The 24,778-nt window shown below is 41.7% G+C and overlaps 1 protein-coding gene across 5 annotated transcripts in view; it reads right to left on the bottom strand.

Annotated features, from left to right (window-relative positions):
- SOBP (sine oculis binding protein homolog) overlaps positions 1 to 24,778 on the bottom strand; it is a 155,592-nt gene that overhangs the window by 51,865 nt on the left and 78,949 nt on the right. For 4 of the 5 annotated variants that reach the window (XR_011522580.1, XR_011522581.1, XM_070559181.1 and 1 more), the window contains exon 5: positions 14,523 to 14,618. The exons of the other annotated variant lie outside the window; for it this stretch is intronic. Coding sequence is in view for 2 of the 4 variants with exons in the window: in XM_070559181.1 (XP_070415282.1) it covers positions 14,523 to 14,618 (96 nt within the window). In the remaining 2 variants the exon portion in view is untranslated. The remainder of the gene's footprint in view (positions 1 to 14,522; positions 14,619 to 24,778) is intronic. 5 annotated transcript variants of the gene reach the window in all.

The raw sequence follows: 24,778 nt of genomic DNA, 5'->3' as shown, positions 1-24,778 counted from the left end.
AAACTACATCTTGGACCCACTGATATTTTGTGTGAAAATCACCTGAGAGAGAGAGGCAGATGGAAAGGGGGACAGGGGACATTCTAGAAGCTCTGCTCACCATCCTAGACCAGCCAGAGTGAGTGTCTCCTTTAAACCTAGGAATTTAGTAGAGCTTCCAGAGTAATTCTCTCATTTAAAATCTTAAATAGTTCAAAAAGAATGAAAAAAATATATATCTTTTAATATAATGCCTTAAGTACTACATTTGATACCTACTCTAGTAGCTAAATTCAAACATAAACATGAATATGGAGAGTTGAATGCAATTTGGAGAAAATTCTTTCCAGACTGTATTCTCTCATTTGGGAAACAACCCTGGGCTGGTGGGGTCGGGAGAGAGGATGGGGTTTGCCACAGTTTAGGGAGGGGGCCACACGTAGTTCTCAGAGCCGGTGGGTAGTTTCTACACCTTCTGCCACTATTCATTCTGCCTAGGAAACTGGACAACTCAGAACTGTGTCAGAGAGGAACTCAACTCAGCCAGCGCTGCCGCATTCCAGACATTCCTGACGACTCCTAGACACAGGAGAGACCTTGGAGTCTGAGCCGCTGTGGGAAAATGCCAATAGGGAGCCACACCAGCATGGGCTGTTCATTCATTCATATACTATTTCTTCAGCACCTATTCAAATCCTTTATTAAGATGAGCTTATATAGTTATGTCTATATCTATATAGTATATAAATAATATAAAGTAAATGTATAAACAACTTATAAAAACTAAGGGTGGAATTCTGTAAAAATGTAGTCCATTTTGTACCCATCCAAGATGATCTTGTGCCCTGCACATAGTAGGCACTCAGTAAAAGCTTGCTGAATGAATGATGGAAGGAATTGATGATGTGGGCTTTGAGGAAAGCGGGACAGTGTGTGGCACTCGCATAAAGTTCTCTACTTAATTTAAGGAAACACTTAAGAAATGTTAAGCCTTGGCCAGGATAAGCCAAAGAGATGAGAATGGTAGCAGCTGAGACTGAAGGGAAACTGATTCCAGAACCTTTATCTCTTCCCAGGTTTCTGCCCCAACCATCAGCATCCTTAACAGTCCTGTCATTTCCTTCTTGCAATAGAAAACTTAAAATGGAAACCCATGTATTGGCATCTTTTTTTTTTAAACAGTAGATTCAATCACATTTTTTTTAAACTTGTGCTTCCAAATCTAAAAATAACGTTGTAAGGTTTGTTTCACAATCTAACAAAGTGATTGTACTTTCATTGTCTGCTGGGGCCAACACTTTGATGACATGAGAGCCAGTCTCCTGGATGCCAGACTTCGGGGCTGCTGGTTCTGGGAAGTACCTCTCCCACCACGTGCCCCATGAGAGGCGTCCCTACTGCCGACTGACCAGACACAGAGTGAGTAGGGACATAGGAGATTCCTGCCCTTCCCTGAAGGAGGAGAGAAAAGCAGTTTATGTATACTCTAACTCCTGCTGGAAGAAAAAATTCCAATCCTCATACACACTGTAATTTTAGAAAGCATCACAAAAGCTAAAACTAAATTGGACTAAATAGGTATATTAGGCTCAGAAAGAAAAAAAAATCAGAGCATACAGAAAAACATTAGGTCTCATTTTCTGTTTGTCTATTTTTCTGCTGTAATGGGCAATTTATGGTCCCACAGCTCATTTTAATCTTGAACATGACCTTGATAATCTGGGTAGGGGCAGCCCAACTATTTCAAAGAGGAGTTCTTACCAAGAGAGATGCTCTCCAGCTTTCTCATGTTCACTAAATGACATTTTGCTCACATTATTTTGGATGTTTGTTTCTTTGTTTTTGATTTTTACAGCTGTAACAGGTCCCAAGGGTATTCCACAGAGCTAAGTCAGACCAAAGGGAAAACTGATTTATCAGATCAATAATTAAGTGCCTAACTGATATATTCCAAAACTGATCAGCATATGAACAAAGCAGATGGCCAAGAAGTGGGTGAGGTGTTTACTTCCAAAAGAAAAGTGGAATTTTAAATGGTCAGGTAATTAGAATAATTAGGGAATATGGGATTATAGGAAATTTAATTTGGGGGATTAACTAGCAAACCCTTTTTTGTGTGAGACTTCTTCCTCACCCCACCCCCAAATCATTTTATATTTGTCTAACGTTCTATCTTAGTAAACGCAGCAAATTCAGTCAGACATTTTCTCTTTGATGAAGATCTTGATGATCCTTAGGGTCATTACTGGATACATACCAGTTCTCCTTCTAGAGTCCTCACCTATGCAGGGTGTAAAGAACAAACTAAGTCCACACGATCAAAAGCTATGTATTGTAAGATTTTTCCCTTCGCTTTCAAAAAGCAAGGATTCTGAATACTTGTGTGTGTTTTATTTATTGGCATTTCCTTATTTCTCTTAAAAGATGAGTACAAGAGAGAGATTTTATTCCCTTTATTAGTTACCTTCTACTGAGTGCTTATTATAGGCCAAGCACTGCATGTATTATGTCCTTTAGCTTTTACAGCAACCCTAAATGGTGTATCCAGCTATTATTCCTGTTTTACAGATGCAGAAGTTGACCTTCCCAAGGCCACAGAGTGAGTGACTCACATAGCCTGGAAGGGGACCGAGTCAGTGATTCCAGGGCGCATACCCTACATGGCCCCTGTGCTGTCTTCTGAGAGAAGGGGTTATTGCACTCTTGGTCATGGAGATTCGGTCCCTCTGTAAATAATCCCAATTTAAGAACCTTTTTCCCCTAGTTTGTATTTTTCCAGTCTAAATCACACTGATCCATGAATCATTCTGGATCACAAAGATCTTAAACTTCAGCGTCTTGCTCCTACTTTGATCTTTTTCCCATTGCACACAACTAGCAACTTAATTAAGACTGTTCTCCAACATCTAAATTTACAAGAAAATTGGCTTGAGATAAAAATCTTTGCCAGTTACTTATATATTAACATTGTCATAAGAACTTGACGACCAATATTTTGGGACAGTCATTTGCAGTCTCTTCCTCGCCTTCCCAGCTGTGAGCAGCCTTTGTCCTCATCGCACTGTGCCTGGACCCTTCTAACTGCCTTCCAGGCATCTCCCACTCCCATCCTCCAACCTGGGAAAGCACTGCTTTCATAACAGTACTTTCTTGTCAGGAACCTAATACAGATCTCCAGAGCCGAAAGCACCGAGTGTAAAATTAGCGGCTTGGCTTTCACTGTTTTTATTATCTGACCACAACCTACAGAGTTACCTCTATTCTCACCACTCCCAAAAGGATGCCAGGCCAGGCAGTCTCTCAACTGGTCCCCCAAGTACTTGCTGCTCAGCTCCTTCACCATCATTCCGCCCACAGTCTTCTCTTTCTCTGGGACCCCTTCCATTCCCCACCCACCCTCCAAGGCCCAGTCCAGGACCCCCCTCCTCTGAGGATCTAATCCTGATGACTCCAGCCCATCCTCTCTTCCGCACTAAATGACCCTTTATTTCCTTCTTGCACACATAAAACTTTAATATTTCTATTCTCTAATCATCATACCACCCCATCTGGCACCTTACTCTACACCGGAGTTTCATTGTTCATAGAAGCACAGTTTGTAAACGCCTTATGAGAAGGCTCCACATTTTATACTTTGCACTGCAACACATGACTTCTAAGCACAGCACTGGGAAGACAGTAGGCACTCAATCAATGCATGTCAGTTAAAAGACAAATGTCTTTAAATTCCAGGTCATATACACACCCCATAACCACCTACTCTCATATTAATTCCACTTCTTGAGATATGTTCCTGACACTAAATACCCAGATTTTCAAAAAGGTCTTAAATCTTTATAGACATTGCATTGCATTATAGCCATTGTTTTCATGCAGTGTATACCAAAGATAAATTAGAGATATAAGACACTATTCAGACCAAATAAACCAGAGAGAATATATCCCTCAAGAAAAGGTCTTTTGGGTTTGAATTATCAAGACTGACTTTCTCCACTGATGCAGCTCAATTTTCAGCTTGGCTGATTTGATCACAGTCAGAACATTGTTTAAAAATCAAAATGCTAAGGAGAAAGGAAAATAAAAATTTCATTACAACTTTATTTTTCCATGTTATTTATTTTTCTGTATTCATATGTAAACATCAAATTGTTATTAAAAAAATACTGCATAAATGATCGAGATGCGTTAAATGCCATAGGCTCATAGCACTTTTGTAATGCTCTAGTTTATTTTCATTTTCCTCTATATAGACAACCACATTTCTACATAGGATATATAAATTTGCCTTCACATATTGTAATTTATATGTGTATATATGCAATGATGTTGCATATTTTCAAAATTCAAGCTCTCTGAAAAATATATAAATATTTCTCTAAGCCAAAAATGGTGTTTAATTCCCTGGGAATGCCCTTACACATTTATCAGACAATTTAGAAGCTAAAAACACCACTGATGGAAATGGTTATATAATGGAGGCCCCCAAAGTATTTCACATATCATAATAATCTGGACACTTTTCATGGGAAAGCCTTACCCTTGCACATTTAAATATTGCCTCCTTTCCCATCTCAGGCTTTGAGACTTAAAAATGTTTATGTGGTTTTTCCCCTCCTTGTTCATACAAATAAGCGTATAACAGATCCGGCTGCAATATCAGAATCAGATTCAAATTTTCCATTCAAAGGAAACCAAACTATATGGAGACTTGAACGCTATAGAACCACAGAGTATTTCACATAGCTAAGTTTAGGGTATAACTTTACCTATACAAGTTGATATCCTCCATGTGGATTAAAAAATTCTGAAGTGGAGGAAATATATTGATGTGTGCTTTTTTTTCTGTACACTGGGATCCTCCCTAAGAGATGACCGTGATGGTGATGATGATGGATTAGCGCATCCTAATTTATAAAAAACATGCTTTGTCCTAATGAAATCTATAGCTTGTTCTATCAAGAGAGAAAAAGAAATGACTGCTACACTACCAACGTAGCTTCATGAATTTTCAAGAGAAATCTTGATGGATATGCAAACCAAAGTAGAACGTTAAGCAATTTTCTGGATAATTAAGGCAAGAGTACTGCTTATTATTTTAAACCTGGCTTGGGGTATGTCTTAACTGGTTCAACATTTCACTTTGGAAGAATGAACAAAGCTACCTATCAGCTCCACTGGAGGGAAAGTATACAGCAGTAAGATACTCAGCCAAAGCAACCACAGGCCAACCCTCCATTCCACCCCGTCAGTGGCCAATCCACATTCCAGAACCAACTATAAAGATTTCATTTTTACCTGCACTTGAACCAGGGGAATATGGTGTTGCACGCATTCATTCGACAATTATTGACTACCAACCACTACAGTTCATTGAATCTTTATCACCACTGGTTGTTAAGATGTCATTATTTTAAATCACTAGGGAAAAATACCGCCAATTTAAAGATCCCATTTCTGAGATTTTAAAATGTTACGGGGGAAAAGTGCATCTTGGGATCCACAAAATATGGTATGGGCCAACCATAGTTCTCAAGCTTACAGCGAGGAACAAGACAAAGCTCCTGCCTCTTAGCAGAAGGGAGCCTCATCTGGAATGAAAAGACGATCTCTCAAGTCCTGGCTGTCTGTGGCTATGCAGTAGGGAGGACGGGCTGGGAGAGAGCCCTCCAGGAAAGCCTGACACCTCAGACCAGAAGAGTAGGAAATGCACAAATGTACAAAAGTACAAAAGACACTTCAAGCCAAATGCAATGAGAAAATACATTATTTTAAAGACTTGTTTGCCTGAACCTGCTATTTGCAGCTTAATCATTGGCTTCTATCTTCCTTCTTCCCTTTTAAAATTCCCTCTCTGCCGTTCCTCATCACCTCCACATCCCCATCTCCAATTTCTTGCCTCTTTTATTACTCACATATGTCTTTCTTCTCAACTCCAAATATTTTTATACCCTTTCCCTTTTCCTCCCAAGAGACTTTCGTTAGCTTGTTCTTCTAGCCATAAAGCAAGCACATGACTGAATTTGATTAATATTAGTTCTGGCTGGTTACTTCTGCAATTTTATATTGATAATTGATATCCTATCTGATTTTCTGGTTTTGCTTGATATATGACCTAGAGTTTCCGTGAAGCCATCAGAGGCGAATTCTCTTTGGTATTTTAGGTAAATTGTTCAGTTCTAGCAATTAAAACAATGAGGGAAAATATGACTGATGCCTGACTCCAGCATGCTACTTGATGGCCAGAAGTCTCGAAGGAAATAGATCACTTCATTCCGAGGAAAACAACCATACCAAATCAAAAGAGGTCTAGCCTTTTTTAAATGGCCTTACTAAACAAAATTCTCAAAAGAAGACTTAGCACTTATCATACATAATTTATTGCTGTCCGATTAAAAAAATAATATACTCAAATGCTTATATCACATTGAAAAATATATTTTCTACAGTCTACCAAATTAAAAAATATATCCTTTGGTTCCTTCCTCCACAATTTATTACGCATTGGGAATTCTCAAACACTGACATGACTTTCTGAATAAACTCTGCTTCCTAATATTCCCAGAGATGTTCTTTCTGGCTTCAGAATTCTACCAAAGAATTGATACTATAAATTAGCTAGGAAGAGTGATTCAGAATTAGCTTCTTAATTCCTTCATCTCACAAACATAGATTGAACCCCTTCTCTAGCCCTGGGGTGGAAGGATGGATCGGACCTGGTCCCTATCCTGAGAAGGCAGCAGTGTGTGTTGACCTGAGCACGTCAGAGAGATATGGTCAATCCTCGCTTCTGGGCCTGCTCACTGAATCCCCTCTCCTCCCCATGGGCAAGAAACACAACATCTCTGAATTTTAATTTCCCCATCTGTAAAATGGAAATAACAATTTCTACTTAGCAAAGTTATTGAGAATAAAGAGTCTAAAAAAGGGTCTATAAAGACCGAGCACAGTGATGGGACATTGGAGGCACTCTACAAAATACGATTTCTTGTCTCCTTCCCTTAGCAGGCTTATCAGAGGCCCATCCATTTGCTACTGTAGATATTTCCATGTGTAAATTACACTTTTTTCTTTGCTTTGCATTTTTTTCTTAGTTGTATACCTCTAAGATTAACAATTTTATTATTAAATGGTAGGGCAAGATGAAGGAGTCTTGGATCATGTAGAGTGTTCCTTGAGAGTTATACTTAAAAAAAGAGAAAAAAAAGCTCAGCTCTAAGAATTATCTGCATAATGTATCTTGTCCCTCTCACTGTTCACAAGGAAATTTTGTGACTTTTGCACACAAATGTGCGTACTCAAGACTTTTAGACAATCTATTGCTAGAAAATTTGGTCAAGTGGTATTCTGTGATGCACTTGAAAGTAAGCAACATTGGAAGAAACAATCATAATCATAATCACAACAACATTGATTAAGTGCCAACTGTTTGCCAAATATTGTTCTAAGCACCTTATGGGTATTCATCTATTTAGACCTCACACCAATCCTACTGGATAGATACTATTGTCCTCATTTTTACAGACAAGGACATGGACACAGAGAGATTCAGTGATGTGCCCAAGGTCACACAGCCAGTAGGTGGAGTGGTAGAGATTCCTGAATCTGAACCAAATAGTCTGGCTCAACAGTCCAACCTCCTTACTACAACAGCATACTATTCTTTGGAAGTTTTGTATTCTTCAAAAAAGTATTCCAACATCAAAGTACCTCACAAATCAGCAACATCTGCTATGCAGTCAACAGGCATCTCTAGTGCCCTCGGCATAGTCAAGTGGGTGGATGCTCAAGGCTTTCTCTGAAGTTCTTTGTCCTAAATTAAAATATTACATATGGACTTCTATCCAAACCAATTGGGAAGAGACTCTAGTTAGAGAATAACAGCAAGTACTCCCAGTATCTACCTTAAGATTTTTTTTAAACTAATACCACCAACTAGCTCCATTTTATTAGTAATAGGGCTATCGCTTATTGAACTTCTACTGTGTGCCAGGCATACTAAGTGCTTCATATACATGTTCTTGGTTACTCCCCAAAACGACTCTATGAAGTAGGTACTGTATTTATCCTCATTTTATTGATAAAGACACTGAGGCTCAGGGCAAGCAAGAAACTTGCCCAGGTTCCACAGCCGGCATGTCTGCAAAGCAGGGATCGGGACAACCACTCTTATCCACGACACCAGTGTCTCCCTTGGAGAACACATGGTCCTCGATACCTCTCTCTGGCTCCAGGAACCACTATGATGTACTAGAAGCCAGCATGAAAACCAAACCATTATGCCTCTGAGCTATTTGTGCAATGGCCTGAAACTAGAAAGGCAAAGAATTCTGTGCCTTGGAAAAGGGAGCTTGCTGGTGACCAACGGTCTCCAATCAAATCAATGGTCTCTAACCCCAAGAAAAGTCCGAAGACCAGGGCAGAAGCTGGGGAACTCTAGTCCTCCCCCAGATGGCTTCTCCTCCAAATAAAGAAACTAAGAAGAGAGAGTTAAAATAGGGTTTGCTTGGGTGGGAGCTGAAGGGAGATGGTCTACACTGGTACAGAGGGTCTTTGTACAGGAGAAGAAGGCTCTGAACCATGAGACCATGGCAGCAATGGAAGCCAAGAAGCTGAAAAGAGAGAGAACAGCAGACCCAGCTGGAGAGCAGGGTGAAACAAGAGGACAGATGGAAACAGGAATGTGCAGGCGAAACAGGACAGCTCCAGCAGAATCCACTCCTACCGCCTGTGTTAAAAACTATATGATTTTGCTGGAGAGCATAATTGTGCCCCCTCTATTGGAATGGCCCCTTGCTTAGTCTAATACTGGTCCTTTTCCTTCTACAAAGTTCTATTTTTCTAAAACGTAGTTCAAAAAACTTTAAGAGCACAGGAGTAGCCCCAGACTAAAGGGATCTGGAGAGTGGGTGGAAAAAATGGTGGGATAGGACAACTCTCTCTAGACAGCAACCAGCCCCTGGGGTTTTCTGGGTCATTTTGCACCTTTGGGGCTTTTACAGTTAGTATTTCAGGAAACTGGCACACAGCGTACTATATATGTGTACATCATATGATATTTTATTTGATGTCATGCAAGTCCAAGTGTGTCACCATGAATTTTAATTCTCAGAGCCTTGCTGCTCAGCTGCAACGTCACAGAAACTGTGTAAATTCAAGTTGAGCTGGGGCACAAATCTGGCTTTCTGTTCAACCAATAGTGTTCATGGGAGGGTCTTTGGTCAGTTATACCTCTTTTGAAAAGCCTATCAAGTTTCAAGCGAAACGTGGAAGTTTCTATCACCCCTTTGGGGGTTCTCATTAAGTCTCTATGATCTAGCAGGAAAGTTGTAGCAATAGTTAGTATCTGACAGCAATCGAGAAATTTCCCCTCATTACTGTGATGAGGCCAACATGTACTGGTGCGCTGGGCTGGGTTGCAAAGAGATCTAATCTTATTGTTAAATAAATACATTTAAAATTAGGGGCCTGAGAGCAGAGAAGACTCAATCATCAGTGGTGTTGTGCTGTGTCTTTCACCTTAAGGGCTTTTTAAACTGGATCTGATCGTCCAAGCCTTACAAGGCCGTGCTGAGTAGAGGGGAAGAGTGCACTGTGTAACCAAGAGTCTTTTATGTATACATAGTCCCAAGGTTCCAATTCCCAATCTAATCAGTGTCAATGGATTCTCTCTAGCCAGAGAAGTAGAGTACGAAAGTCTTCACAAACAAACAAACATAAAAGCACATTTGTTTCGTAATACTCCTGAAGAATAAAAGGGTGGGGTGGGTAGAGGGTAAAGAGATAGATGTAGTAAGATTAATAGTTGATCATTGTTGAAGCTGGGTGATAAGTATATGGGGTTCATTATGACTCTCACTACTTTTGTGTATGTTAGAAATTTTCCATAGTAATTTTTTTTAATCTATAGAAGTACTAGGAATTTCCATGAAGCAGATCTACTAAAGGCCAGACTTGATAGGAGGGTGTCAGTTATTGAGACCTCTGCAAATGGGCCACCTGCCAGCTCACCCTGTATCCTTCAGGGACTCTATGCTCCAGCCAACTTAGATGCCAACTGAGGTATGGTTCACCTGGCCTGTACCTTCCCACCTCCTTGCCTTTTCCCATGCTACTTCCTTCCACTTGGAATGCCCCCTTCCCTTACACTCAGCTCTGACCTATCAAAATCCAACCCATGTAAGGCCTAGACCGAAGGTATCCTTCTTTGTTAAGTCTCTAATGACTGCATGGAAATTCTCTCTTCTTCCTTGTACTCTAGAACTTTGCTAGTGCTCTCCTAGGGCACAGCTCACTGTGTAATGATAACAATCATGAGACTAAGAAGAATCATAATAATAGCAGCTAATAGGTACTGAATGTTACTACATATCAGGCACTTTAAATAGGTCATCACTTTCAATCCTTACAATATCCTCTGAGGTTATTACCTTTTATTATCATAGTTTACAGGTGAAGATCTGAAGCTCAGAGGGGTCCAAGAGGTAAAACAGGGATCTAAGGTGATGTGATGCCAGCTGTATCGCCATAAACTTTACACCTTTGTGCCTATGATCCTTACCTAAACCACCAGAGTGACATAGTATAAATTAAAGTCAAGCTGGGGCAAAATTCTAACCTTCAGGAAGATCTGAGAACCCACATTCCCAACGACAACCATACTGTATATGCCTATTCTTCCTACTGAATTGTGAGCCCCCACAGGAAAGGGACTATGTCTTTTTCTATTTTGTGTCCCCTACAAGCACTGTCTAGTACAATGCCTTCTAGAAGATGCTCAATAATGTCTTGTTAATTGAACACTGCATTAATACAGAGCAGTTCTGCCTAAGGCCTAGGTCCAACTCTCATAATCCACCTGTCTGCCTCCAAGAGGAAATGAGATGAACACATCAGCCCACAGAAGAGCTGCCTAAGCACCTCTCCTCCCACCATCTCTGTTCACAAGGCCACAACACTAAAATAGTTTTCATCTTCTCCCTACAGTGGCATTGTAAGTGACCAGAAAGAATTCTTCCCCAATGCTATTTTTATTTAGCCTCCCAGCTGCGGGCCCCTCTCCCTCCCTCTGCAAACCCCCACCTCTAGCAGCCTGAAGAAAAGCCAAAGGGAGTCAGACTTTGTCTACATGATGACCTGGGACTCTGGAACCGAGGAAGACAGGCTGATTCTCCCCCAAGTTTCCTTTCTCTTATTTCCCCTTTCAGACTTCCTAAACCTGGTTTCTTTCCAACCAGATTACACTACTTTATTTGCTGCTCTTCTTTGACTCTATTGTGACCTTCCTCCTGAATACAGTGATGTTCTCTGGACGGGCCCTAAGAACACTTGGGAAGAAGGCTCAACTGACTTCAGTTCCTTCCCCCAAACCCTCTCAATATTCCTCTTCTTCTAGCTTTTGGTCTTTCCCCCTCCAAGGACCCAGCTCATGCTATATTTCTGCAAGGTCTTACTCCCAGCCTGCTTTCAAGGACTGAGAAAGTACTGGCTGATAAGCAGGTGTGAGCTCATAATGTGACTAAGGTCCTCCTCTCACACTAGCCCTTTACCCAACTCCCACCATCGATACTGAGCATTTTCATAGGGGAAATCAGAAGGCCTTTTTGTTCCAAAAGAATGAGGCAATAGCAGTAAAGGGACCAGCAATGGAGTTGGAATTTGGGGCAAGGGTTAGTTGCCCATGGCTGGCTCTAAATGTTCCTTCTTCTGGGCTCTCATAAGTCATGTTGCTGTAGTGTTAACATGATGTGTATTTCCTGTGTTTTCTTCTATTGAAAGTTATTTGCTTTGGTCATAAATTTAGATATGCCAACAAAATATCCTGGGGCGGGGGGATGTGTGTGAGTGTGTATGTGCATGTGTACATACCTATCTGTGAAGAGGTAGATAGGGCCACCTTGAATTGTGATATATCAAATAGTACTCAAGTTTTATCTAATGTCACTCATCTTGACAGCCTTGCATTTTCAAAATTAATAGAAAGCATAAGGAAACTGCTGCAAAATCACCAACCAAAGAATTTTGGCCACCAAGCTAAATATCTAGTCATCTGTGTTGTACATTGTGTGAAGGCACAGATCACAGTTTGGGATTTAAACGGAAAAATCAATACCCTACAGGAAATCTACAGTCGCACGGCAGATTTTTCTATCAGCCAATGCTTTCTTTGTCAGTGCCTTCTGATTACACTACTTGTGTATTCCAGGCATCGATTTTACTTTGCTTTTGTGTAGGTTACTTAATATTCCTCCCTCTTCCAAGAATCAGAGGCTGGGGGTGTGGGGGGAGGGCAGAGACAATCAACAGTCAGTAATAAAGTCAGAAGCAATGTCTTGTCTGCCTGGACAGGGCACGTTCTGTCACACCTGTGATCCAAGGGGTTAGCCTGCCAGTCATGTGTCCTCATTACCTGGGAGCCTAGAAGTAAACGCGCCCTGAATGCTTTCTCCCTAGAGCCAGCAGCATCCCTTACAAGACTCCCCCAGTCTCTAAACCCACCACTGCTCTCGCTGCAGCGAACCACACAAGATGGCAGACCACCCTTAAGCTAAGAAAGCACTTTGGAGCAGAGCTTGCCATCTTCTCTCACGGAGTCTTCTAAAATTTGCTCTAAGCAGCGCTAAGAAAACTCCAAGGACGTCCTATTTCTCTCTTAAGAATGAACAAGCCTCTGTCACATAGAAGCATAACTTCTCAGGGCTTCATAACCAGCCAAACACCATCGCTTCTCTTGCAGCTGAAAAAAATTAAATTTCTCTTTGGAGAAATAAGCTTTCTCGGTTTTTCTCTTTTATCACAAGAAAGTATGCTGACCAAAATAAAGCATTTCTAACAGTGACTAGAAGGACAAAGATTGTACCAATCTCTCAAAACTACTGCCAACCCAATATTGTGTTTAAGCACAGCAATGACTCATCATATATTTTCTCTAAAGACAGCTGGAAAAAGATGTTCACATACACGTTTTACTTCCTCCAGTGCAAATTGACCCCAGACAAGACTCAAGTATGTTCACTTTTCCAACAAATAGAAAAAAAAATCGAACATGGCATATTTCTTTTAACAATTTCTCTAAAAAGAAGTGAGCTATTCCCAAAAGCATTTTGATACCAAAACATAGCATAAATGGCCTCTACGGTCTTCTGCTGGATAACCATAGTTATGGAGTGAAACCTTAAAACAGAAACGAATGGAAAGGTTTTCCCCAAAATAGGTAATGCTAGCAGGCCTGGAAGTTTAAAAGCCCAAAGATAAAATATACAGTGAGTTAAATTTTTAGAGAAAAAATTGCATTCATCAGCAGCAAATGTGCCTGTGGATGGGTTGGTCAAGGAGCTACACCCAGAATGAGTGGTGCTATTGTAACCGTGCAGCCTGTGGAGCAGGAGAAGAAGTTTCTTGCCGTCAACATCTAGCTACTGCGGCTAGAATGGGTAAGAACTGTATTTTTCTCACTTCTCCTGCTCTTTGGATTCTTTGTTTTTAAGGAACAGTTGGTATCAAAGCTAAGTCCAAAGACTGTTACATGTGGGATTTCCTAACGCAGAGACCTGGCAGAGCTGGACTGTACTCGACCAAAAAGCTAAACAGAAAGGAGACTACCTCAAAATGTAGCAACTGAGCATCCTCATTCTCTTTCAGTGTTTTCATTGAGTTGGAGCAAATGTTTTGCTTTAATGCAATTGAAAAGAAAAGAACATTTAGGGACAACATCGCTAGATCCCTCATAAAGTTTCATTTTCAAAAGCAATGTTTGAATCTCTAAATAAATGACAATTCATTCTCTGTTTACTTTAGGTAAACAGAAAACGCATTGCGGAGCACTCATTTTCAAAAGCTAATCAAGAACATTAGGTCCCAACAGATTCATTTAATAGAAATATAATAGGCATTCCTGCTTGCTTTTCATCTCGTCTCGTTGTAAATGCTAAAATGAACAGCAGATTAACCCTCGTTGGAACAGAGTCCTGTCACAGCTGATATGCTCTCTCTCACGACTCGTAAACATCCCCGCATCCTGTCGCTGCTTTGACTTCTTCCACAGAGGAGAGATGAAAATGCCTGATTGAGTTTGGCAAGAAAGTGTAGGAATACTTGAATTCTAAAGGGAGTACTGCGTGTCAACTCCGCTATCTTTCCTAGCAGAACAAAATATTACCATGTTGTCTCTTAAAATAGTGTACAATTAGGAAGCGGGGGGCAGGGTGGTGATTGTTGAGGTTTTTTTCCAAGCTACATATATCAACTGTCTTTCTCTGTATTTTTAACTTTACTAGCCATTCTCCAAATGGATGCTTACAAACTACGATACAAACCAAGCTAATAAAGACAGGGCCATTCAAGCTCTATAATCAGATATAAAAGAGGTGCAAACAATTTGAGATCGTATAATTAATATTCAGTGATATCAGAATCAGCATTTAGAACTCTATACAGAAAAACTATAATACTTCATAAATTATGTAATAATGAACAAACCCTTTCAAAAACTGTTTTCACTGTGCTAAAGTAACATTCTAGACTTGTTGTAAGTATGTTATTCTTACAAGTAGTTCGCAGTTATTCTTGAAGGCAAGCCTTGGAGTTTCCTTAGCATAGTGCTGCTGGGGGAAATTTTCAGCATGTCCATCTTCATCTCTAGCCTGAAGGGAAATATAATGGCCTATTTAGGGACTTACAAATAATGGAAGAAAAAAAAAGCTAAAAGCATAACAGCTCAGATCATTAAACAAACGGGAATCCAGAAATAACAACATCATTAAGAAGTTTGTTTAAATACGCAGTACGCCTTTTAGACATCAAAATTTGGGATTTATTTTTCTTTGCATAGTTTAGTTTGAACATGCAAATTCATTGTGGTGTAATATTTTAAATGATACGAAGCAAAAACCAAAATCGAATAATTTTGTTGGAAATGACCACCACTTTAGTCTTCCAGCGACTTTCGGTGCACATTTCAGATTATATGACATACATACGTGTTTAAACTTTTTGGCATGCTTAAGCAATCTCTAGATAATGCACTTTTAAAAAATTCTAATAGCAAGGCCATAAGAAAAGCAATTTGCATAGTTATATTTTGCATTGTAATACTATTAGAGATAAACTGATTCCCCTCAATTTTTAAATAAAGATCTGAAAGGAGCAATGATCTAGTAAGAACAATGACTCTTCAATCAAATGCAGTAAAAAAAAAATAGATTTAATTAAGAAGCTGCATTAAAAGTTACTGGTTATTTTGATCTACACTGTTAATTAAGAAAGCTGAAGTTTAAATGGAGACATTAACAGAACCCATTAGCAATACCGCTTGCATAGTCTTCTCTTTCTAATCTCCATCGGTTTCTGGTTTGGAGTTGGAGAAAAGGGAGAGGTAGGTGAAAGGAAGCGTGTCCGGAGCACACTCATTAAACCATTCATTTGGGTGACACTTGCACTCCGCTCTGCTCTCATCTCATCTTAGCCCTAACTGCTCTCTCTTTCCTGGCCTCCTGAAATTCACAGCTGAGCTGTCTCCCACACATATGGCTTGCATATAATTATGCATATTCCATTTTGCACTGCATTAAAATGATGAGCTCCTGGCTCCCTGCCAGCTGATTTTAAAAAGCCCAAGTGAAGTAGGAAAAAGGAGAGAAACACAGGGAGAGCCGCACAGGAAGCAGCAGGTAGTTCTGTCTGCTGTCTCTTTAGATAAAATGTATGTCTGGCACCAGGGGAACAGCTGAGAACTACCTGTTGTGATGTATGGATCGAGGGGGAGAAAACAATGAGCATACGTCTGTGGCATAGCAATGACAGCGCTTATGTATTGTTTCTCCTTTAATGGAGTGAGACCTGCCCGCCGACAAGTGTCACTCAGAGCTCCTCGGCTAGACTGGGGATTGTCATTTTAGAACGGAATCCATATTTTGTACGTTTTAGAATGTATTGCTTGTCTTTCGATAAAGGCTTCTGCTACTTAATGCAGGGAGGGAACTGGATGGAATTTGGAAGCGGAACGTCATGGGCAGTAATATCTGGGTTACAAGAAGTTTGTGGGAGAAGAGATTGCTCTGTTTCGGTTTCATTTTTGAGATTTATGAACCTCTCTGGGATTTGGTACCTTTTTATTGTACCTTTTCTTCCTGCCAAATCAGAGTAAAATAAAAATGCAGTCATGGGTTTGGACCATATGTGACAAAGAAAAAAGTGTAAGTATTGTTCATGTCCAATGGCTATCAAGGCACTGAAACCAGTGGTTTTCCTTCTCTCTGCGTCAGTTCGACTCTGCAGCTACATCAGGGTGTAAGTTAATACAGCCTTAAATGGGACCCGTTTTAAAGTGGAGTGTATAAATAAAAGGCAGCCATGAGAAAGCAGTAAGATGCCAATGGGCAGCAATGATGTTACAGTCTTCATAACTGAATTTGAAGCCACTCTGTGAGGTACAGGTCTCTTGAAGAAAGGGCCACATCTATTTCATCTTTCATATTCTGCCATGCACAGGGCCTTACTTTTAGTTGGTACTTAACAAACATTTAAGTGATGAAAAAAAACCCCATACATGGACAGTAACTAGACCCTACCATAAACAACTCTGTAGAAAATGCCACCTCAAAATATGCTAAACTTGGTGGGAGGTTTATTATATTCCTGATGCACTATGATGCATATGCTTGGAAACACGCTTTGCATATAGTTTACAAGGGCTACTATTTACATATGTATGTCTATATTCAATATATATGTATCTTGTGTATAAATATTCATAAGGTGGAATGTGTTTATTATGCATGTTCTATGTATACACATTCATACACACCAGATGCCTGGGGATATTTTCAACATTAGTGGAAAAAATACATTCATTCCACTTACATGTAAGGTGCTCACAATGCTTTTTATGTTTTTAAAGGACAAAAAAAAATCCTATTATCTATGATTTGAATGTGCTTCCTCAAAGGGGTTATAGATTTCATATAAAGCCTCATAATTTATGAGGTTAAATAAAGCAGCAGTGGAAGAGAAAGGAGAGGGGAATCGGGGGGATTGGAAGTAGACAGAGAAAGCCAGAAATCTGCTTCTTTATTGAGCTGTATATTTGCCTCTGCATCAAACTACACGGCCCTGGGAACGGGCCGCCTCTGACAAGCAATCTGATTCCAGCGTCCAAGAAATTCCTTCCTCCAGTCATTTGCTGTGTTTCCACCACATGCCGCAGAGATGGAAAGCACACAACGTGCCAGGAGACCCAGCACCATCACCCTCACATGTGTGCACACAAGCGCTCCCATACTCTCAACAAAGTAACTCCCTTTGCCTTAGGAAGTTGTTTCATGTAAGTTTTTAAATTATTATCACCAGACTAAGAGAAATTAAGCGCATTCATCTAAGGCAATAGTTCTCTACGCTGGCTGCATATTAGAATCACGGGGGTTGGTTTTTTAACATGTTGGTGCCTGACCTCCCCCTCTCCCTCAGCTTTCCAGGGTTCTGATTTCTTTGGCCCAGGGCAGGGCCTGGACATGGGTGACTATAACGTACAGGCAGGGCTGAGAACCATTGATCTAAGGAGAGTGCCTACCGCGAGCAAAAGGAGGCCCTTGGCAGAGTTGGCAGAATAGTCCCTAACCACGTCCCAAGCCCAAAGGAGTGAACCACTATGCAACGCTAGGAGGACACAGGATGTGGCCCCTGAGATGGGTCTTACTCTAAAGATTCAAGAGATTACATGGCCAGCTGCTTGTAGGCAAAAACTTCTCTTTATTTGTTTATTTATTTTTAGTTTCTGGTGTGACAAATAATCCTGAAAGAACTACTATATCACTTCTTTAAAAAGGCGTCCCTGAACCTCTCTAACCAAGTCAAATATCTCCTCTCTTAGACTTGACACAGGCGCAACCTTACACTGGTTGGTGTGATTCTTGTCTCCCCCACTAGAATGTGAGCTTCCTAAGGGCAGGGATGGTGTCTGGTTCCTCATCACTGGATCTTCAGGCCCCGCCACTGCCTGGTGCATAGCTGATGCTCTGCAGGAATGAGCTCTATTATCCTTCCACAGCAACTGGGTGGCAAAGTTAGACAAAGTCCAGAGGAACTTCCTTATGCCACATGCAGAATCCTTTCAGAACGCTTAATAACCTCTTATATATGGAAGCCGGCGCTTTATTCTGCATCTGCCCCATTTTGAGTGGCAGACAATGGCATATCAAGGGGGGTGCACAGAAGGAGCCCATGACCCCCGCAGGGAGGGGTGTGCGAACCCTGAAGATGTTCAGAATCACCGCTCATAGTAATAACATAAAGCAGACTGACTTTCAGCTGGTTTTATTATTGTTCTTAAATTCCCTGCAGACGATGCCTTCTCTAATTGCCTGTCTTGGGGCCGACCACCCCACTGCCGGCTCTTGGTATCCACTGGGGCCGGGAGACCTGTGCTGATGTCTGACTTTGTTCTGGAGTGACCGGTTCTGATAGAAGGAACGTCAAGACATGTTATGACGAACTAACTGTCTCCATGTGTCTTATTCTCAACAGCTTTATTCTGACTAATACACTAGATATTTATGCCAACGAAGGGGAAAAGCAAATAGGAAACAATTTTTTGCATTTTACTACAAATGTAATTGTCAAACCAAAGGTACATTTTTGATCTATTTATTCTAAGAAGACTTCACTTCTTGCCATAAAATAGAAATAAAGATAAAAATCCTTCAGTTAAACTGCAAGGGGATTTCCCCATCTTGCTGTCATGCATCTGTTTTCGTTTGGTGCCTAGCATCTGAATAAATATTAGATTACGTGAGAAACTTACACTAATTGCCTCCCTGCTTCCAAAACCTCTGGCTTAAACTTTGTATTCACCTCTCTTTCCCTGTGAATCACCACTAATTCACTTTTTTATTTTCAATCTTACATCGAACAGACCTTAGTTCTCTTTCAAAGAGCTCACTTCTTCCGTTGGGCCAAAGCCATGGTGCCATGTGCATATTCAAACAGATCGGTATTCTTTCTCCTCTGGAGGGCTCCTTTAGAAAATGTGGAACATTCTAAAAACAGCTCCACTGACCTACCCCAGAAAAGTGAGAGTTTCTGACTCATCAAAAGGTTAACACTGTTGCCATTTAAGTGCAAAGATAACGAGGCTTTGGAGTTAATACCTCCTGTGATGAATGGGCGTTTACGCCTCCGTGTCATTGTGATTTCCCAATTTCTTTTGAAAAGAAGGGAAGGCTGTGCCTGGAATCAGAGCGGGAGGAGAGCTTCCAGACTTAGCTTTCCAACGCTGCAACAGATGTAGCCATGTCAGCTCACACATGTGGTGTCATTACTAGACTTGGGAACATAAAAAATAGTGCATCTCAAAGTTGTGGGAATAAGTTTTGGGATGAATAGTCGTAGAGAAAAAAAATTTATATTTTATAGCTATTTTTTTGAACCAGAAACAATAGAATTTCTTTTCAAAATTCAAGATAAAAGCACAGGGACACCACTTCTGAAAACTCCTAGCATTTCATTTTCTGATATCCCATTTCTGGTCTATCCTTCCTTTTTCAAATACCCACACACATTCTCTTAGGGAAGCTCAGACGGCTGTCACAGGCTGTCTTTCAGTGTATTGCGAACATCTTTGTGAACTGGACTAAAGGTCAGCCTGGTTTCTTTGTCCCTCAGTGGAGTTCAGCCAGTGCTGGCCCTGGGCTGGAATAACCTGGGGAGCCCTAGAGAGTAGCTCCTGATTCCACTTGAGTCACTGCCCAGTTATTACCCTCTCGGTGGCCCAACTCCTCATCACTAAATGTCCAGTTCCCTTCTACTGGGTTCTCGTCTTTTACCCCATGTTCTCAGGGTAAACCAGATTCTGTCTCTCCTCTCCACTTCTCTTGGAAAATTCTTATGCATCCTTTAAGACTTCACTCTGACTGCAGTCCTTTAGGAAGCCATTGGAGACCTTTTCCTCCCGGTCCTAACCTGGGCTCTGAGCCCCTCTGTCCCTGTATATCTGTCTATTGCATTGTGTCATGACCATCTAGATGTCTGCCTCCCCACTCATCTGTGAAGTCCCTGAGCGCCTAAACTGTGTTCCAGTCCTCTGCAGATCTCTAGAGCCTCGTCTGGTGCCTGGCATATTTTGACGGCTCCATAAATGGTGAGTCAATGAATGAATGAATGGGTTCCTATCCTTCAACCCTAGCAACTAGACATTCCGCCTTGCACTCCAGTCCTGAGGTGAGTCCTCAGTTCTCTCCACACCTGAGTCTCAGCCGGCCTCTGCCGGAGCTCTCTGTTCGCACCGGCCTCACACCTGAACCTTCACTGACTATTCCGTGCACTTCTGCCCCTGTCCTTCCCGCTTGGTTGGACGCTAGGGTCTCAGCCTCACTGAAGCTCTCGTACAGATCTCCCTTGACTTACAATAGGCTCATGTCCTAATAATCCCATCGTAAGTTGAAAATATCATTAAGTTGAAAATAAATGCATTTAATACACCTAACCTACAGAACATCATAGCTTAGCCTAGCCTACCTTAAACGTGCTCAGAACACTTACATTAGCTGGGCAAAATCATCTTACACAAAGCCTATTTTATAATAAAGTATTGAGTATCTCATGTAATTTATTGAATACTATACTGAAAATGAAAAACAGAATGGCTGGATGGGTACAGAGTGGTAGGAAGTGTACTGGTTATTTACCCTTGTGATCGTGTGGCGGACTGGGAGCTGCGGCTCACAGCCACTGCCCAGCATCACGAGAGAGTATCGTAATGCATATTGCTGGCCCAGGAGAAGATAAAAATTCAAAATTTGAAGTATGGTTTCTACTGAATGCGTATTGCTTTCACACCACCATAAAGTCAAAAAATCGTAAATCCAACCATTGTAAGTCGGGGACCATCTGTACTCAATTTGGACTCTGGCCAATAAACCTTCTGTCCCACATGTTTCTCTCCTCCACCTCCCACCTGGAATGACTTTCTGGTCTGTGCCTAACAAACTCTCATCCCCAAACGCCCATTCTTAGATTAACCAACCTGGCACCTTGCTCCCTGTTTCTGGTATCTCATCTGGTCAGAGTGACCCAAGTCAGGCTGGTACTCCTTGGTGTAACTCATCTTGGTTATGACTCAAGTCTTACCTTCTCTACCAGACTGGAAACTCCTTGAGGGCAGAGATCATGCATTATGTATGAAGCCCCCAAGCTCAGTAGAATATCTTGTATAACAAACGATCCTGTAAATGCATGTTGAATGGATTCATTAATCCTTTGCTCTTCCTTAAACCAAGGCCCACAAGTGTTCTACTTTTCTCCACTCTGAACTGCCTAGGCTCTACAAATGGATCCCGTTAAGTATGACTTGTTTCTAGGCAAGTGTTCAAGTCACTGAACGGGTCACAGAGAATTGCGCGGCTCATGGACAGGATCGTGCGTGCGTGCAGCTTGGGTAGAGAGCTTTCCCCTGGACAGAGGACTCCCACCTGGTATCAACTCTGCTCTAGAGATACCCCAGGTCCCCAGAAACATCAGCCTCTGGACCTAGGCATCTGCTCAATTCACGTTCCTACTAATCTTTGCATCAGGATCCCTTGGCCTCCCTTTCATTAGCTTGTCATCAAAGATTGACTATGGTCAATGCAGTGGTGCTGTTTTACTTTGCTCCTTTAAAAAAATGTTGTAAATTCCCATTGAGCATGTAAGCCAAGGAAAAAGCTGTGCCCGCAGCGAAGTTCCTCCTAATTCTCCATCTTCCTCAACCGGCAAGCGGAGGAGCTCTCTCCATACCTCTTCAGGCAGCTCTGACAGCTCGCACATCTCTCATAGATGAGACAGACTTATTTGCTGCAGCTATTTTTTCATTCCATGCAAACTTTTATATATATCATAAATTTTTAATATCCAATTTGGAGGCTTCAAAGAATAACGGTAACAAATATGCAACATGAAGATAATGGGAATCGAATCACGTTTACGGCCTCCAGGAGCATCTCCTTAAACGATGTCAGGTCAGAGCCACTTGGAGCCGCGAGCGTGTGAGGCTACCGAGCTGATCTGGTGGCTGATTAATGGCTACCCTTACTCAGGGGCCCTAATGGATTGCATGACAGTTACGGCAACAGATTCCACATCAGCCTGAAATACAGCTACCACGTGAGCTAAAATATATCATGCTCATCCCAGCACATTACAGCTGTGTCTGGAATAATCAGAGCAGTTGCTAAGTGGTTCTGAAAATCCCTGTTTTGGCTTTTCATTTTTTAAATCTATTTTTCCTTTATTGGACAGGTGACCTTACAGATTTATCTTGCGCTGCTCTTTGTCAGGTCACCTGAGTGTCTTTGTCTGGTTTAAGAACTGTTTTTTCAAAGTGTTCACAGGTAACGCCCAGCAGCTGGGGCACACAACCTTGTTCTTTTCTATTCTCTGCTAAAGCCACATGGCCATCACATCCCGGGCAGCTACTGATTATCCCAGGATGCCTAATCTGGGGTGGATTATCCAGGTTCCTTGATTGCTCCCCATCCCCCACCTTCTGCCTCCGCCCACCGCTTGCCTTTTGGCTTCCCCACTCACTGTTCATTTGCATCTATTACCCAGGGACCCGAGGAGGAGAAACAAAAGGCAGGGAAACACAGATGAATCCACTTTGCTACCAGCCAGCGCCTATAAAATGCTTAAATAATTGGCCTAATCTACGCATTTCAGGTGGCCCTTTTATTCCTGTTCTCTGAAATCACTAGGCAGAAGGGGCTGAACTCAGGGCTTTATCTACTACTCTGATGAGGGACCTGAAAAATTAGAGAAAATGGGAAACAGGCAAGGGCCGGGAAGGGGACTCCTGGACCCCATCCATGAGGTGAGGAAAGGATCCAGGCTTGACGGTAGAGATTTACTATCCACAGGAAGTCTCCCCGAAATAACCCGGCCTCAAATGGGACTAGGAAACACACTAGAAGCAGATGCAGACACTGCTCTGGATATGATCAGGGATTAATAGTAACAGCTTACCTTCCTACAGCTCCTAGGTACGCACCAGACACCATTCTAAGTGCTTTATATACATAATGCATTTAACACACACTCCTACATAGACTAATACAAAAACTTGTGAGGTAGGTACTATCATTATCTCCATTTTTTATATGAGGAAATTGGAGCACAGAGAGCTTATGTGGTTTACACAAAGTCACACAGCTAACAAGTGGTGAAACCAGGATTCAAACGCAGGCAGTCTGCCTCCAGAGTTCCCACTCTTGCACCCTGATGATCTGTTACCCCTCTGCCAATGGTTCAAAAAACAATTCAGTGTGGAATAACTTAAAATACTGACGTCATTCACTTAAATATATAGATTATTTATTAATTATGGGAGGTTTTCATAATTCTTCGGTTTTAGCATTCCAAGATTGAATACACCAAGGAAATTAGGAAAGGAGGGTATTTAATGACCAATCTAACTGAAGGGGGCGGGGCGGTCTGCAAAGAGCCTAGGAAAAGAGAGGCAGGAGTAAGCACAAGTCAGTAGGTCTCTGGTACAACCTGAGGGAGACGGTACTTCAAAATTTATCCAATTAATCCTTAAAACAAACCAACTTTTTGAACCCGATTCTTAGTAAATAATCTTCAGATCACTGATTACGACATCTAAACCCATCAATTCCAGAAGGACATCCTACAGAGTTCACTGAACTCTTCAGATCCTTCAGCAATTTCCTCTGTGAATTTCTAAAAGCATTATCAATAGTATCATATTATTTTTTATTTATCCCATAGATGATGCTGTACAGAGTATAAAGGACGTTTGTGTGTCTTATCTCATGTCGTCCTGGCACTCTGGTACATAAATGCAGACTGTGACATTTGTTAAGATGAGTCAGTTCATCACAGCAATGGAGACCCTTGGGAGAATTGGGGAAATTGAGTCCCTGGACTTGCCTAGCTGAGAAACAGGCCTGGACTGTGGCGATTCTTCAAAGATGGGGCGCCAAAAGGCAGTTCCCCGGCCCCTGCTCAATACCACCACACCCTCCACTGCTAGGGATGACTGAGACAGAGCAAGGACAACACAGCCCTGATCAGGGCCACAGATAATTAGCTCAGTTGGTGGGAGGACGATGCAAGAGGCTTGGGTTGCGGTCCTGGGAGAGTTAACTTTCTCTGTGCCTGGTCACAGAATACACCCTTCATCATGACCTGCCACATCACACACATACAGGTCTTGGCAAAGGGGAGATGGACACCAGAAAACATGTGAGAGGATGTGGATAAATCAGTGCACATCTGTCACTACTTCTGGAAGAAATAAGTCAAAGGGCATACCCTGGTGACGGTGGTCATGAATAGCTATGAGTCACAAACTGAAACAAATGGTGTCCTTGAATTCATCTCTAATTCTGAGGTCAAGGACTATAAATTCTGAATTAGCAGCAATATTTGTCAAAGACCATGATGTCACAATAGTTATCTGTCACAAAGGGTCAGTTCCCAGACAAACTTAACTTTCTTTTCTCCCACCAGCAATTACAGAAATGCCATAATCAGGCTCCAGATATAATGGGATTGCCTACGTCTTCTCTGGAAGGTTCGTACACACCCCATCCCCTGGGTGGCCACCAACCTGCAAAGCAGGCCTGTAGATGCCCCACGACTGTTCTCGGTAATCATCCTGCACTCCTGTCACTCCCTCCCATCTCTGGCCTGGAGCCCCCTTCCAAACCACTCCCAGTTCTCAGTCCTCTCCCTTGACTCTGGCCCTGCCTCGGACCCTTTGATCTGTGCACTTCACCTGACTGGAGCTTACTGTCACTTATGGATGTAGCCT

This window comes from Equus przewalskii, chromosome 9 (assembly GCF_037783145.1).
Source record: "Equus przewalskii isolate Varuska chromosome 9, EquPr2, whole genome shotgun sequence".
NCBI lineage: Eukaryota > Metazoa > Chordata > Mammalia > Perissodactyla > Equidae > Equus > Equus przewalskii.
The sequence above is the reverse complement of the archived record's forward strand: the minus strand, read 5'-3'. Positions and strand labels throughout refer to the sequence as shown.